The sequence below is a fragment of the Somniosus microcephalus genome, chromosome 4 (genome assembly GCF_052327205.1).
Source record: "Somniosus microcephalus isolate GS21.2 chromosome 4, FLI_Smic_1.0, whole genome shotgun sequence".
In the NCBI taxonomy this organism is placed as follows: domain Eukaryota; kingdom Metazoa; phylum Chordata; class Chondrichthyes; order Squaliformes; family Somniosidae; genus Somniosus; species Somniosus microcephalus.
This window is the reverse complement of record NC_140990.1, coordinates 5,481,870-5,498,139: the sequence shown is the minus strand read 5'-3', so window position 1 is coordinate 5,498,139 and position 16,270 is coordinate 5,481,870. Positions and strand designations below refer to the sequence as shown.

At 49.6% G+C, this 16,270-nt stretch overlaps 1 protein-coding gene across 1 annotated transcript in view; it reads left to right on the top strand.

Annotated features, from left to right (window-relative positions):
- tox4b (TOX high mobility group box family member 4 b) overlaps nt 1–16,270 on the top strand; it is a 44,365-nt gene that overhangs the window by 24,582 nt on the left and 3,513 nt on the right. The window contains exon 4 of the mRNA XM_085983681.1: nt 13,498–14,166. Coding sequence (XP_085839807.1) covers nt 13,498–14,166 — 669 coding nt within the window. The remainder of the gene's footprint in view (nt 1–13,497; nt 14,167–16,270) is intronic.

The following is a 16,270-nucleotide window of genomic DNA, read 5'->3' as shown; positions in this document are numbered from 1 at the left end:
AGTCTTTGGTTCCATTTCACCCTGGCTAGATCCTTTCACATCCCATTGAAGTTAGCCCTATTCCAGTTTAGAAGTTCCACTCGAGATTGTTCCTTGCCCCTCTCCATTGCTAATCTAAATCTTATGATACGATGATCACTCGTACCCAAGTGTTCTCCCACAGACACCAGGTCGACTTTTTGAAGTGTAGTCACTGTTGTAATGTGGGAAACGCGGCGGCCAATTTGCGCACAGCAAGCTCCCACAAACAGCAGTGTGATAATGACCAGATCATCTGTTTTTGTTATGTTGATTGAGGGATAAATATTGGCCCCAGGACACCGGGGAGAAACCCCCCTGCTCTTCTTCGAAATAGTGGCCATGGGATCTTTTACGTCCACCTGAGAGAGCAGACGGAGCCTCGGTTTAACGTCTCATCCGAAACACATGAGCAAGTTTGTCAGCAAATTTCAAAGGCGTCTAACAAAAATAGAGTAGTAATATTAGGAGACTTTAATTACCCTAATATATAAGAACATAAGAATTAAGAGCAGGAGTCGGCCATACGGCCCCTCGAGCCTGCTCCGCCATTCAATAAGATCATGACTGATCATCGACCTCAACTCCACTTTCCCGCCCGATCCCCATATCCCTCGATTCCCCTAGAGTCCAACAATCTATCGATCTCAGCCTTGAATATACTCAACGACTGAGCATCCACAGCCCTCTGGGGCAGAGAATTCCAAAGATTCACAACCCTCTGAGTGAAGAAATTCCTTCTCATCTCAGTCTTAAAAGGCCGACCCCTTATCCTGAGACTGTGACCCCTGGTTCTAGACTCTCCAGCCAGGGGAAACAACCTCTCAGCATCTACCCTGTCAATCCCCCTCAGAATCTTGTATGTTTCAATGAGATCACCATTCTTCTAAACTCCAGAGAGTATCGGCCCATTCTACACAATCTCTCATCCTAGGACAGCCCTCTCATCCCAGGAATCAATCTAGTGAACCTTCGTTGCACTGCCTCCAAGGCAAGTATATCCGTCCTTAGATAAGGAGACCAAAACTGTGCACAGTACTCCAGGTGTGGTCTCACCAAGGCCCTGTACAATTGTAGCAAGACTTCCTCACTCTTATACTCCAACCCCCTTGCAATAAAAGTCAACATGCCATTTGCCTTCCTAATTGCTTGCTGTACATAAGAACATAAGAAATAGGAGCAGGAGTAGGCCAATCGGCCCCTCGAGCCTGCTCCGCCATTCAATAAGATCATGGCTGACCTGATCCTAACCGCCAATCCACTATCACAGAACCATCTCCTGAATCTAACAGAATTAGACACACAAAATAGGAGCAGGATCAGGCCACACGGCCCCTGGGCCCGCTCCGCTACCCACAGGGCCATGTCCGATCCGAACCTAGACTCATGTCCAAATTCCTGCCCGCTCCCCGTAACCCTTAATTCCCTTTACTTCTAGGAAACTGTCTATTTCTGTTTTAAATTTATGTAATGATGTAGCTTCGACAGCTTTTTGGGGCAGCATATTCCATGGACCTACCACCCTCTGAGTGAAGTAGTTCCTCCTCATCTCAGTTTTGAAAGAGCAGCCCCTTATTCTAAGACTATGCCCCCTAGTTCTAGTTTCACCCATCATCGGGAACATCCTCCCCGCATCCACCCGATCCGACCCCTTCACAATCTTATATGTTTCAATAAGATCGCCTCTCATTCTTCTGAACTCCAATGAGTAGAGTCCCAATCTACTCAACCTCTCCTCATATGTCCATCCCCTCATCCCCGGGATTAACCAAGTGAACCTTCTTTGTACTGACTCGAGAGCAAGTATGTCCTTTCTTAAGTATGGACACCAAAACTGTACGCAGTATTCCAGGTGCGGTCTCACCAATACCTTGTACAACTGAAGCAATCCTCCCTGTTTTTATATTCTATCCCCCTAGCAATGAAAGCCAACATTCCATCGGCCTTCTTAATCACTTGCTGCACCTGCATACTAACCTGAGTTTCTATTCTTCCTACCAAAGTGAATAACCTCACATTTCCCCACATTACACTCCATCTGCCACCTTATTGCCCACTCACTTAACCTGTCTATATCCCTTTGCAGGCTCTTTGCTTCCTCCTCACATCTTACTTTCCGACATAGCTTTGTATCAGCAGCAAACTTGGATACATTGCACTCGGTTCCTTCATCTAGGTCATTAATATTGATTGTAAATAGCTGAGGCCCCAACACTGATCCTTGCGAGTCCCCACTAGTTACAGCCTGCCAATGACCCATTTATCCCTCCTCTCTGTTTTCTGTCTGTTAACCAATCCTCAATCCATGATGATATATTATCCCCAACCTCATGAGCTCTTATCTTGCATAGCTACCATTTATGTGGCACCTTATCAAATGCCTTTTGGAAATCCAAATGCAGGAAACTTTGTGCTATCCGGAGGTGAGCTATCCGGCAATCTGGAGCCACCGGCAAAAATCAGCAGCCGTTTTTTATTCTTTTTGTTTGTTTTTTTTTTTGCTTTGTTTGAACAGTCAAGCTGTGCAAGGTCTGTAGCTATAGCAACAGCTTCAGCTACAGAGCTTTAGGGCCACACCCGAGTGTTTAGAAGCAACAAGTGTTTGTTGTCAAATACGGAGATAAGAATCTCCGTATCTCTCAACATTAACTCTGGAGAGTACGGCAGTTTTGAGGCAACGGCAGCAGCTCGGTCCCGTGGGTGCCGGATAGCACAAAGTTTCCTGTATACTACATCCACTGGTTCCCCTTTATCTACCCTGCTAGTTACATCCTCAAAAAAAAACTTGATAAATTTGTCAAACACGATTTCCCTTTCATAAAACCATGCTGACTCAGCCTAATCATGTTATGATTTTCTCAGTGCCCTGTTACCACTTCCTTAATAATGGATTCCAGCATTTTCCCGACGCCTGATGTCAGGATACAGACTGGGAATAACATAGTGCTATGGGTAGGGACGGAGAGGAATTTCTGATCTGTCCACTGGAGAACTTTCTCAATCAATATGTCTCCAGTCCAACAAGGAAGGAAGCAGTGTTGGATCTGGTTCTGGGAAATGAAGTAGGACAAGTGTGTGTAAATTGTGAGGAGGATGCAAAGAGGCTTCATAGAAACACAGAAGATAGGAGCAGGAGTCGGCCATTTGGCCCCTCGAGCCCGCTCCGCCATTCAGTAAGATCATGGCTGATCTGATCTTGGCCTCAACTCCACTTCCCTGCCCGCTCCCCATAACCCGCGACTCCCCTGTAGTTCAAACATCTGTCTATCTCCACCTTGAATACATTCAATGACTCCGCCTCCACAGCTCTCTGGGGCAGAGAATTCCAAAGATTCACAGCCCTCTGAGAGAAGAAATTCCTCCTCATCTCTGTCTTAAATGGGCGACCCCTTATCCTGCAGCCATGCCCCTTAGTTCTAGATTCCCCCACGAGGGGAAACATCCACCCTGTCAAGCCCCTTCAGAATCTTATGTTTCAATATGATCCCCTCTCATTCTTCCAAACTCCAATGTGTATCGGCCCAACCTGCTCAACCTTTCTTCATAAGACAACCCCTTCGTCTCAGGAATCAGCCTAGTGAACCTTCTCTGAACAGCCTCCAATGCAAGTATATCCCTCCTTAAATAAGGTGACCAAAACTGCACGCAGTGCTCCAGCTGTGGTCTCACCAATGCCCCGTACAGTTGTAGCAGGACTTCCCTACTTTTATACTCCATCTCCCTTGCAATAAAGGCCAGCATTCCATTTTCCTCCATAATTACTTGCTGTACCTGCATGCTGGCTTTTTGTGTTTCATGTACAAGGACCCCTCTGTACCGCAGTATTCTGTAGTAACATAGAAACATAGAAGATAGGAGCAGGAGTAGGCCATTCGGCCCCTCGAGCCCGCTCCGCCATTCAATGAGATCATGGCTGATCATCCAAATTCAGTACCCTGTCCCTGCCTTCTCCCCATATCCCTTGATCCCTTTAGCCCTAAGAAATATATCTAACTCCTTCTTGAATATATTTAATGGCCCAGAACTTGGTGTCGGGGGCTTGCCGCGGGTGCAAGCCCCCGATCTGCACTCACCCTGCGCGCTGACATCTGAAGCCCGGGCCTGCTTGCATTTCCTGTCACAGGGCCGGTTCAGATGTCAGCGCGCAGTGCTTACCTGATCCAGCGGCGTAGTTAGTGCGATGTGCCGGCTGGGATCAGGTGAGCACTGTACAACCAATCAGGGGAGGGGAAGGTTCATTCGTGAGTTTGAGAGTAAGAACTGTCAAACTCATGAAAACTACGGGGGCCCAAAACACACTTTAAACTTTAAATAAAAATTTAAAAAACATCCCAATCATTAAATTAAGTATAAATAAGTTTAAAAAAATAATTTAAACAATTTTTTTTTTTGAAAAAAATAAATTTTTAATAAAAAGGGTCTAAAACTAAACTTACCTTATTGTAGATTCTTTAAAATAATAAACCTGTGGGAAAAAAATTCTAAACTGCAATAAAACACCACTTACCTGTAAAAATAAATACTTACGTGGGCTTTTTACAAGCGTAAAGACCGGAGGCCTTTACACATGCGCAAATCCCCCAAAACAGAGGAAATCCAAGACGCACGCGCTGCCCCCTACAGCGCACGCGCTAGCTTCTTCACCTCTTGGGTTAGAGGAGAGGAAATGCCGGTTTTCAGCGCATGCGCTGTGCATGCTGAAAACCGGCATTTCCTCCGGCCAGACGCGTGAGTACCCCTTCCGTACTCACGCCTTTGGGGAGGAATTACTGCCCCAATGAATTGGCCTCAACTGCCTTCTGTGGTAGAGAATTCCACAGGTTCACCACTCTCTGGGTGAAGAAATTCCTCCTCATCTCTGTCCTAAATGGCCTGCCCCTTATCCTTAGACTATGACCCCTGGTTCTGGACTCCCCGACCATCGGGAACATCCTTCCTGCATCTAGTCTGTCTAGTCCTGTTAGAATTTTATAAGTTTCAATGAGATCCCCTCTCATTCTTCTAAACTCCAGCGAGCATAAGCCCAATCGACCCAATCTCTCCTCATACGTCATTCCTGCCATCCCAGGTATCAGCCTGGTGAATCTTCGCTGCACTCCCTCCATGGCAAGAACATCCTTCCTCCGATAAGGCGACCAAAACTGCATACAATTGAAAAAGTTAATACGAGAGGCAAAGAGAGGTTATCAGAAAAGATTAGCAGGCAACATTAATTGAAGCCTGAAACATTTTAGAAACATATAACCAAATCAAATCAAATCAACTTTTATTGTCATTGTTAGTGCACAAGTGCAGTACAACGAAATGTAGGCTTGCGGCTCCCGAGAGTGTACATTTGGATTAAGACATTTAAACCTTCAACATACATTTGGCTTGTAGTACATTAACATAACATAACCCTAATAAAGTGCATTGGCAGATGTGCAGGCATTAGAGTTTGTTTGTGGAGTTCAGTAGGATGACAGCCCTGGGAAAGAAGCTGTTCCTAAATCTGGTCGTACGGGTGCGAATGCATCTGTAGCGTCTCCCAGATGGCAGGAGGGCGAACAGACTGTGGCTGGGGTGCGTAGGGTCTTTGATGATGGACCGTGACCTCCGTAAACAGCGTTTCTGGTATATGTGCTCTACGGTCGGTAGCCAGGTGCCGGTAATGCGTTGGGCAGTTTTGACTACCCGCTGCAGGGCTTTCCGGTCGTAGTAGCTACAGCTGCCATACCATACTGTGATACAGTTTATCAGGATGCTCTCTATTGTGCAGCGGTAAAAGTTAGAGAGGATCAGGGGTGACGGGGGTAAGCGGTTTGCTAAGGGGAAAAGTTGGGCCTATTAAGGACCCGACAGGAAATCTTCAGGCAGGGACAGAGGACGTGGCTGAAGTGTTAAATGAGTGCTTTGCATCTGTCTTCACAAAGGAAGTGAATGACGTGAATGTTACACTAAAAGAGGAGAGGGAAGTTAGGGACAGGATAGTAACAGATAGAGAAGATGTACTAAAACAGATTAGCATTACTGAAAGTTGGTAAGTCACCTGGTCCGGATGGAATGTACCCTCGGTTGCTGAAAGAAGCAGAGGTAGAAATCGCAGAGGTATTGGTCACAATCTTTCAATCCTCGTTGGATACTGGAGCAGTGCCGGAGGACTGGAGGGTTGCTAATGTTACAGGAAACTCTCGATTTACCGGCACCTAAATAACCGGAAATCTCGGTTAACCGGCAAAATTCAGGAGTAGGTTCAGGTAAGTTTTACTTCATATTGTACTTGCCTTCCTCGATCTGTGGCTGCAGCTGTTGCTAAGCTACAGAGACGCTTAGAACTTGTGGCCATTGTTCTGCACCTGTTGCTGAGCAACAGGGTTTGTTGCTTTATACGGAGCTCTCAGCTCTCCGTATCTTTCACTATAGCTTTCGGTTATCCGGAATTTTTGATGAACCGACACCCCGTCGGTGTCGTCGGTGCCGGATAAAAAAACGTTTCCTGTATAACAATATTCAAGAAAGGGGAAGAGGGACAAACCAGGACACCACAGGCCAGTCAGCCTAACATCGGTGGTGGGGAAGTTATTGCAAACCATTATCAGGCACAAAATAAACTTTCACCTGGAAAGGCATGGGTTAATCAAGGAGAGCCAACCTGGATTTGTTAAAGGCAAATCGTGTCTGACTAACTTGATTGAGTTCTTTGATGTGGTAGCAGAGAAGGTTGATCAGGGTAGTGCAGTAGATGTTGTGTATATGGACTTTCAGAAGGCATTCATCAAAGTGCCACACAGGAGGCCATGTTCTAAGCATTTCGACAGGAGGAGGGTACTGTTGGAGTTGGCTTTCCCTACCCCCTCTCTGCCGATCACACCTCCCCAGAGGTCTGTGTCCTTTCCAACTCCGGCGTTAAAGTCACCAAGGAGGATCAGCTTGTCGCCCGTTGGGACTCGGGACAGGGATTGTTCGAGGCTGGAGTAGAATTCCTCTTTGGTCTCGTCTGTGGTTTCCAGTGTTGGGGCGTACGCACTGATGACCGTAGCGCACTGGTTCCGGGCTAGGGTGAGCTGTAGAGTCATGAGGTGTTCGATTATCCCACAAGGGGAGTCGCTGAGACATTCAACTAGCTCATTTTTATGGTGAAGCCCACCCCATGGAGGCGGCGTTCTTCTTCGGGTTTGCCTTTCCAGAAGAAGGTGTAACCACCGCCTTACTCCTTGAGCTGGCCTTCCCCTGCCCGCCGGGTCTCACTTAGGGCGGCGATGTCAATGTCGAAGCACCTGAGCTCCCGGGCAACGATAACAGTACGGCGTTCCGGTCTGTCACTGTTGGGGTTGTCCATGAGGGTCCTGACGTTCCAGGTCCCGAACTTCATTTTAAAGGGTGGAAGATGCCTGTGCGTGAATTCTTTTAACGTGGGGTGGCCGTTGCACACCAGCTACCACACGGGCTTGACAGAGCAAGGTCTTGGTCCAATGGCAAGGGGATCCAAGACGATTGGAGACCAGGCTCTGCTACAACGGCCTAGCACACACACACAAGGCAGCATTTGGTCGAGTGTGACATCAAGGAGCCCTAGCAAAACTGAAGTCAATGGGAATCAAGGGGAAAACTCTCCATTGGTTGGAATCATACCTAGCACAAAGGAAGTTGGCTGTGGTTGTTGGAGGTCATTCATCTCAATCACATGACATCACTGCAGGAATTCCTCAGGGCAGTGTCCTAGACCCAACCATCTTCAGCTGTTTCATCAATGACCTTCCCTCCATCATAAGGTCAGAAGTGGGGATGTTCGCTGATGATTGCACACTGTTCAGCACCATTCGAGACTCGTCAGATACTGACGCAGTCCGTGTCCATATGCAGCAAGACCTGGACAACATTCAGACTTGGGCTGTCAAGTGGCTAGTAACATTCGCACCACACAAGTGCCAGGCAATGACCATCTCCAACAAGCGAGACTCTAACCATCTCCTTTTGACATTCAATGGCATTACCATCGCTGACTCCCCCACTATCAACATCCTGGGGGTTACCATTGATCAGAAACTGAACTGGACCAGCCATATAAATACTGTGGCTACAAGAGCAGGCCAGAGGCTGGGAATTCTGCGGCGAGTGTCTCACCTCCTGACTCCCCAAAGCCTTTCCACCATCTACAAGGCACAAGTCAGGAGTGTGATGGAATACTCTCCACTTGCCTGGATGAGTGCAGCTCCAACAACACTCAAGGAGCTCGACACCATCCAGGACAAAGCAGCCCCTGCTTTATTGGCACCCCATCCACCACCTTAAACATTCACTCCCTCCACCACCGGCGCACCGTGGCTGCAGTGTGTACCATCTACAAGATGCACTGCAGCAACTCGCCAAGGCTTCTTCGGCAGCACCTCCTAAACCCGCGACCTCTTCCACCTAGAAGGACAAGGGCAGCAGGCGCAGGGGAACACCACCACCTCCAAGTTCCCCTCCAAGTCACACACACCATCCTGACTTAGAAGTGTATCGCCGATCTTTCATCGTCGCTGGGTCAAAATCCTGGAACTCCCTACCTAACAGCACTGTGGGAGCACCTTCACCACACGGACTGCAGCGGTTCAAGGAGGTGGCTCACCACCACCTTCTCAAGGGCAACTAGGGATGGGCAATAAATGCTGGCCTTGCCAGCGACGCCCACATCCCATAAATTAATTTTTAAAAAGAATGGATGGTGAAATGGGCAGAAGCATGGCAGATGGAGTTCAGTGCGGAGAAGTGTGTAGGGAGGCACGTTGGGAGAACTTATATGCAAAGACAGTATACTGCAAATGGCATGATTTTGAAACGTGTAGCTGAGCAGAGAGACCTTGGTGTCCTAGTGGTGTCCCACAGGGATCAGTGCTGGGACCCCAACTCTTTACAATCTATATTAACGATTTGGAGGAAGGGACCGAGTGCAACATATCCAAGTTTGCCGACGATACAAAGATGGGTGGGAAAGCAGTGAGTGAGGAGGACATAAAAAACCTGCAAAAGGACATAGACAGGCTAAGTGAGTGGGCAGAGATTTGGCAGATGCAATATAATGTTGGAAAGTGTGAGGTTATGCACTTTGGCAGAAAAAATCAAAGAGCAAGTTATTATCTAAATAGAGAGAAACTGCAAAGTGCTACAGTACAAAGGGATCTGGGGGTCCTGGTGCATGAAACACAGAAGGTTAGTATGCAGGTGCAGCAGGTGATCAGGAAGGCCAATGGAATCTTGGCTTTTATTGCGAGGGGGATGGAGTATAAAAACAGGGAAGTCTTGCTGCAGTTATACAGGGTATTGGTGAGGCCACACCTGGAATACTGCGTACAGTTTTGGTTTCCATGTTTAGGAAAAGATATACTTGCTCTCGAGGCGGTTCAGAGAAGGTTCACTCGGTTGATTCCGGAGATGAGGGGGTTGACGTATGAGGCAAGGTTGAGTAGGTTGGGCCTCTACTCATTGGAGTTCAGAAGAATGAGAGGCGATCTTATCGAAACATATAAGATTGTGAGGGGGCTCGATCGGGTGGATGCGGTGAGGATGTTTCCACTGATGGGTGAGACTAGAACTAGGGGGCATAATCTTAGAATAAGGGGCTGCCCTTTCAAAACTGAGATGAGGAGAAACTTCTTCACTCAGAGGGTAGTAAATCTATGGAATTTGCTACCCCAGAGAGCTGTGGAAGCTGCAACATTAAATAAATTTAAAATGGAGATAGACAGTTTCCTAGCAGATAAGGGAATTAGGGGTTACGGGGAGAGGGCAGGGAAGTGGACGTGAGTCTAGATTCGGATCAGCCATGATCCTATTGAATGGCGGAGCAGGCCCGAGGGGCCGTATGGCCTACTCCTGCTCCTATTTCTTATGTTCTTATGTTCTTGGTGTCCATGCACTCAAATCCTTAAAGGTGGCAGTGCAAGTTGATGAGGTGGTTAAAATACTTGGATTTATAAATTGAGGCATAGAATATAAAAGCAAAGAGGTCATGCTAGAACTTTATAAATCACTGGTTAGGCCTCAGCTAGAGTATTGTGGACAATTCTGGGCACCGCACTTCAGGAAAGATGTCATGGCCTTGGAGAGGGTGCAGAGGAGGTTTACCAGGATGTTACCAGGGATGAGGGGCTTCAGTTATGTGGAGAGACTGGAGAAGCTGGGGTTGTTCTCCTTCGAGCAGAGAAGGTTAAGGGGAGATTGACCAGAATGGTACCAGGGATGAGGGACTTCAGTGATGTGGAGAGACTGGAGAAGCTGGGGTTGTTCTCCTTAGAGCAGAGAAGGTTAAGGGGAGATTGACCAGAATGGTACCAGGGATGAGGGACTTCAGTGATGTGGAGAGACTGGAGAAGCTGGGGTTGTTCTCCTTAGAGCAGAGAAGGTTAAGGGGAGATTGACCAGAATGGTACCAGGGATGAGGGACTTCAGTGATGTGGAGAGACTGGAGAAGCTGGGGTTGTTCTCCTTAGAGCAGAGACGGTTAAGGGGAGATTGACCAGAATGGGACCAGGGATGAGGGACTTCAGTTATGTGGAGAGACTGGAGAAGCTGGGGTTGTTCTCCTTAGAGCAGAGAAGGTTAAGGGGAGATTGACCAGAATGGTACTAGGGATGAGGGACTTCAGTTATGTGGAGAGACTGGAGAAGCTGGGATTGTTCTCCTTAGAGCAGAGAAGGTTAAGAGGAGATTGACCAGAATGGTACCAGGGATGAGGGACTTCAGTGATGTGGAGAGACTGGAGAAGCTGGGATTGTTCTCCTTAGAGCAGAGAAGGTTAAGGGGAGATTGACCAGAATGGTACTAGGGATGAGGGACTTCAGTTATGTGGAGAGACTGGAGAAGCTGGGATTGTTCTCCTTAGAGCAGAGAAGGTTAAGGGGAGATTGACCAGGATGTTACCAGGGATGAGGGACTTCAGTTATGTGGAGAGACTGGAAAAGTTCAGGCTGTTCTCCTTGGAACAGAGAAGGTTAAGTGGAGACCTAATGGAGGTTTTCGAGATGATGAGGGGTTTAGATTGAGTCGATAGAGAAAAACGATTCCCTCTGGTGAGTGGATCAATAACCAGAGGCCACCGAGTCAAAATCATTGGCCACCGATCGAGAGGGGAGATGAGGAGAAACGTTTTCAGTCGGACAGTTGTCGGGCTCTGGAACGCTCGACCTGAAACGGGGGAAGTGGGGGGGGAAGCTGATTCTATCAGTAATGTTAACAGGGAGTTGGACAGGTGCTCGAGGATGAGGAACTCACAGGGTTACGGACACAAAGCGGGGGAATGTGGGACTGTGCACGGCCGCTCGTTCAAAGAGCCGGCACGGGCTGAATGGCCTCTTCCTGTGCTGTAAGTTTCTGTGACTCTCACGACTCAGCCACCGTTCTTCACCTTTCTGAATAACTGACTGTCGGCTCCATCCCTTGAGGGCATCTGCAGGGCAGGTGAACCCAGCCCCCAGACCCTAAACCCAAACAGCGAGTGTTTGATGGGACAGTGTAGAGGGAGCTTTACTCTGTATCTAACCTGTGTTGTACCTGCCCTGGGAGTGTTTGATGGGACAGTGTAGAGGGAGCTTTACTCTGTATCTAACCCGTGCTGTACCTGCCCTGGGAGTGTTTGATGGGGACAGTGTAGAGGGAGCTTTACTCTGTATCTAACCCGTGTTGTACCTGCCCTGGGAGTGTTTGATGGGACAGTGTAGAGGGAGCTTTACTCTGTATCTAACCTGTGTTGTACCTGCCCTGGGAGTGTTTGATGGGACAGTGTAGAGGGAGCTTTACTCTGTATCTAACCTGTGTTGTACCTGCCCTGGGAGTGTTTGATGGGACAGTGTAGAGGGAGCTTTACTCTGTATCTAACCCGTGCTGTACCTGTCCTGGGAGTGTTTGATGGGACAGTGTAGAGGGAGCTTTACTCTGTATCTAACCCGTGCTGTACCTGCCCTGGGAGTGTTTGATGGGACAGTGTAGAGGGAGCTTTACTCTGTATCTAACCCCGTGCTGTACCTGCCCTGGGAGTGTTTGATGGGACAGTGTAGAGGGAGCTTTACTCTGCATCTAACATGTGCTGTACCTGACCTGGGAGTGTTTGATGGGACAGTGTAGAGCGTGCTTTACTCTGTATCTAACCCATGCTGTACCTGCCCTAGGAGTGTTTGATGGGACAGTGTAGAGGGAGTTTTACTCTGTATCTAACCCGTGCTGTACCTGCCCTGGGAGTGTTTGATGGGACAGTGTAGAGGGAGCTTTACTCTGTATCTAACCCGTGCTGTACCTGCCCTGGGAGTGTTTGATGGGACAGTGTAGAGGGAGCTTTACTCTGTATCTAACCCGTGCTGTACCTGCCCTGGGAGTGTTTGATGGGACAGTGTAGAGGGAGCTTTACTCTGTATCTAACCCCGTGCTGTACCTACCCAGGGAGTGTTTGATGGGACAGTGTAGAGGGAGCTTTACTCTGCGTCTAACCCCATGCTGTACCTGCCCTGGGAGTGTTTGATGGGACAGTGTAGAGGGAGCTTTACTCTGTATCTAACCCGTGCTGCACCTACCCTGGGAGTGTTTGATGGGGACAGTGTAGAGGGAACTTTACTCTGTATCTAACCCCGTGCTGTACCTGCCCTGGGAGTGTTTGATGGGACAGTGTAGAGGGAGCTTTACTCTGTATCTAACCCGTGCTGTACCTGCCCTGGGAGTGTTTGATGGGACAGTGTAGAGGGAGCTTTACTCTGTATCTAACCCTGTGCTGTACCTACCCAGGGAGTGTTTGATGGGACAGTGTAGAGGGAGCTTTACTCTGTATCTAACCCGTGCTGTACCTGCCCTGGGAGTGTTTGATGGGACAGTGTAGAGGGAGCTTTACTCTGTATCTAAACCATGCTGTACCTGCCCTGGGAGTGTTTGATGGGACAGTGTAGAGGGAGCTTTACTCTGTATCTAACCCCATGCTGTACCTGCCCTGGGAGTGTTTGATGGGACAGTGTAGAGGGAGCTTTACTCTGTATCTAACCCGTGCTGTACCTTCACTGGGAGTGTTTGATGGGACAGTGTAGAGGGAGCTTTACTCTGTATCTAACCCCATGCTGTACCTGCCCTGGGAGTGTTTGATGGGACAGTGTAGAGGGAGCTTTACTCTGTATCTAACCCGTGCTGTACCTGCCCTGGGAGTGTTTGATGGGACAGTGTAGAGGGAGCTTTACTCTGTATCTAAACCATGCTGTACCTGCCCTGGGAGTGTTTGATGGGACAGTGTGGAGGAATTTTACTCTGTATCTAACCCCGTGCTGTACCTGCCCTGGGAGTGTTTGATGGGACAGTGTAGAGGGAGCTTTACTCTGCATCTAACCCCATGCTGTACCTGCCCTGGGAGTGTTTGATGGGACAGTGTAGAGGGAGCTTTACTCTGTATCTAACCCATGCTGTACCTGCCCTGGGAGTGTTTGATGGGACAGTGTGGAGGAATTTTACTCTGTATCTAACCCCGTGTGATGTTTTTTGTGTTCACAGAGCGCCGCGGAGTCGAGCGAGGCGGAGACGCTCCAGTCCGTGCAGCAGACGTTGGCGTCCACCACCCTCTCCCCGGTCCTTCTGGTGACCCCCGCACCCTCCCTGCAGCCGCCCACCACGGCCGTCACCAGCATGGTCCAGCAGGGGTTGCCCCGGGCCCTGGTGCCCCGCCAGGGGGCAGTCACCACCCGGCACATGGCCTCGGTGACCCAGAGCCTGCTGACGGTCCTGCCCGCCACCGTGGTCTCCTCTCACGCCCTCCAGCTGGCCACCCCGGCCCCGCAGCTGGTGCAGGTGCAGCTGCCCATCGCCGCCGGCTCCCAGCTGCGCCTGCAGCGTCTCCAGGCCCCGCCCCCGCTCCAGCCCATGCCCCCGCCCCCGCTGCAGGCCATGCCTCCCCACCCGCCGCCCCTGCAGGCCGGCGCCCAGCCCAAGCTGCGCCAGGCCATCCCCCACCCTCCTCCCCTGCAGGTGCAGATCATTCAGCTCCAGCACCTGACCCCGGCCCACCTCCAGGCCGCTCTGCCTCCCCACCCCTCGCCGCCGCCCCCCCCAGTCCTGGCGTTGCCCGCCATCGCCCCCTGCCCCCTGCCCCGGCTCGCCAACCCCGGCACCACGCAGGTCACCCTCCTGGCACATTCTCCCGCTTTGCCCGAGGTGATAACGCAGGTGAGTGGATCGCTCGGTGTGTACCCGTCTGCACTGGCTTGGGGTTCAGGACATGGGGCACTGAAGCAGATTCTGGGTGGGTAGAGTCAGTGATAGGGGAGAGTGTACATGGGCTGTGGGAGGAGATTAAATGGGTGGGTAGAGTCAGTGATAGGGGATAGGGAACTAGTAAAATAGATAAGGGAGAACCGGTGGATGTGGTGTATTTGGACTTTCAGAAGGCTTTCGATAAGGTCCCACATAAGAGATATGGTGTAAAGTTAAGGCACATGGGACTGGGGGCAATGTATTGAGTTGGATAGAGAACTGGTTGGCAGATAGAAAGCAAAGAGTTGGAATAAACTGGTCTTTTTCCGAGTGGCAGGCAGTGACTAGTGGGGTACCGCAGGGATCGGTCCTTGGACCCCAGCTATTCACAATATATAATAATGATCTAGACAAGGGAACTAGATGTAATATCTGCACATTTGCAGACGACACAAAGCTGGGTGGGCGTGTGTGCTGTGAGGAGGATGCCGAGAAACTCCAGGATGATTTGGACAGGTTGGGTGATTGGGCAGATGCATGGCAGATGCAATATAACGTGGATAAATGCAAGGTTATCCACTTTGGTGGCAAAAACAGGAAGGCAGATTATTATCTAAATGGCAATAGATTGGGAGAAGGGGAAGTGCAACGAGACCTGGGTGTCCTTGTGCACCAGCCGCTGAAGGTAAGCATGCAGGTGCAGCAGGCGGTTAAGAAGGCAAATGGTATGTTGGCCTTCATAGTGAGAGGGTTTGAGTACAGGAACAAGGATGTCTTGCTGCAGTTGTACAGGGCCTTGGTGAGACCACATCTTGAGTATTGTGTGCAGTTTTGGTCGCCTTATCTGAGGAAGGATGTTCTTGCCATGGAGGGAGTTCAGCGAAGATTCACCAGGCTGATACCTGGGATGGCAGGAATGACGTATGAGGAGAGATTGGGTCGATTGGGCTTGTACTCGCTGGAGTTTAGAAGAATGAGGGGGGATCTCATTGAAACTTATAAAATTCTGACAGGACTGGACAGACTAGATGCAGGAAGGATGTTCCCGATGGTCGGGGAGTCCAGAACCAGGGGTCACAGTCTAAGGATAAGGGGTAAGCCATTTAGGACTGAGATGAGGAGGAATTTCTTCATCCAGAGAGTGGTGAACCTGTGGAATTCTCTACCACAGAAGGCAGTAGAGGACAATTCATTAAATATATTCAAGAAGGAGTTGGATATATTTCTTAAGGCTAAAGGGATCAAGGGATATGGGGAGAAAGCAGGGACAGGGTACTGAACTTGGATGATCAGCCATGATCGCATTGAATGGCGGAGCAGGCTCGAGGGGCCGAATGGCCTACTCCTACTCCGATCTTGTATGTTTTTATATGTACACGGGCTGTGGGAGATTAAATGATTGGGTAGAGTCCGTGATAGGGGAGAGTGTACATGGGCTGTGGGAGGGGATTAAATGGGTGGGTAGAGTCCGTGATAGGGGAGAGTGTACATGGGCTGTGGGAGGGGATTAAATGGGTGGGTAGAGTCCGTGATAGGGGAGAGTGTACATGGGCTGTGGGAGGAGATTAAATGGGTGGGTAGAGTCCGTGATAGGGGAGAGTGCACATGGGCTGTGGGAGGAGATTAAATGGGTGGGTAGAGTCTGTGATAGGGGAGAGTGTACACGGGCTGTGGGAGGAGATTAAATGGGTGGGTAGAGTCTGTGATAGGGGAGAGTGTACATGAGCTGTGGGAGGAGATTAAATGGGTGGGTAGAGTCCGTGATAGGGGAGAGTGTACACGGGCTGTGGGAGGAGATTAAATGGGTGGGTAGAGTCCGTGATAGGGGAGAGTGTACATGGGCTGTGGGAGGAGATTAAATGGGTGGGTAGAGTCTGTGATCGGGGAGAGTGTACATGGGCTGTGGGAGGAGATTAAATGGGTGGGTAGAGTCAGTGATAGGGGAGAGTGTACATGGGCTGTGGGAGGAGATTAAATGGGTGGGTAGAGTCAGTGATAGGGAAGAGTGTACATGGGCTGTGGGAGGAGATTAAATGGGTGGGTAGAGTCAGTGATAGGGGAGAGTGTACATGGGCTG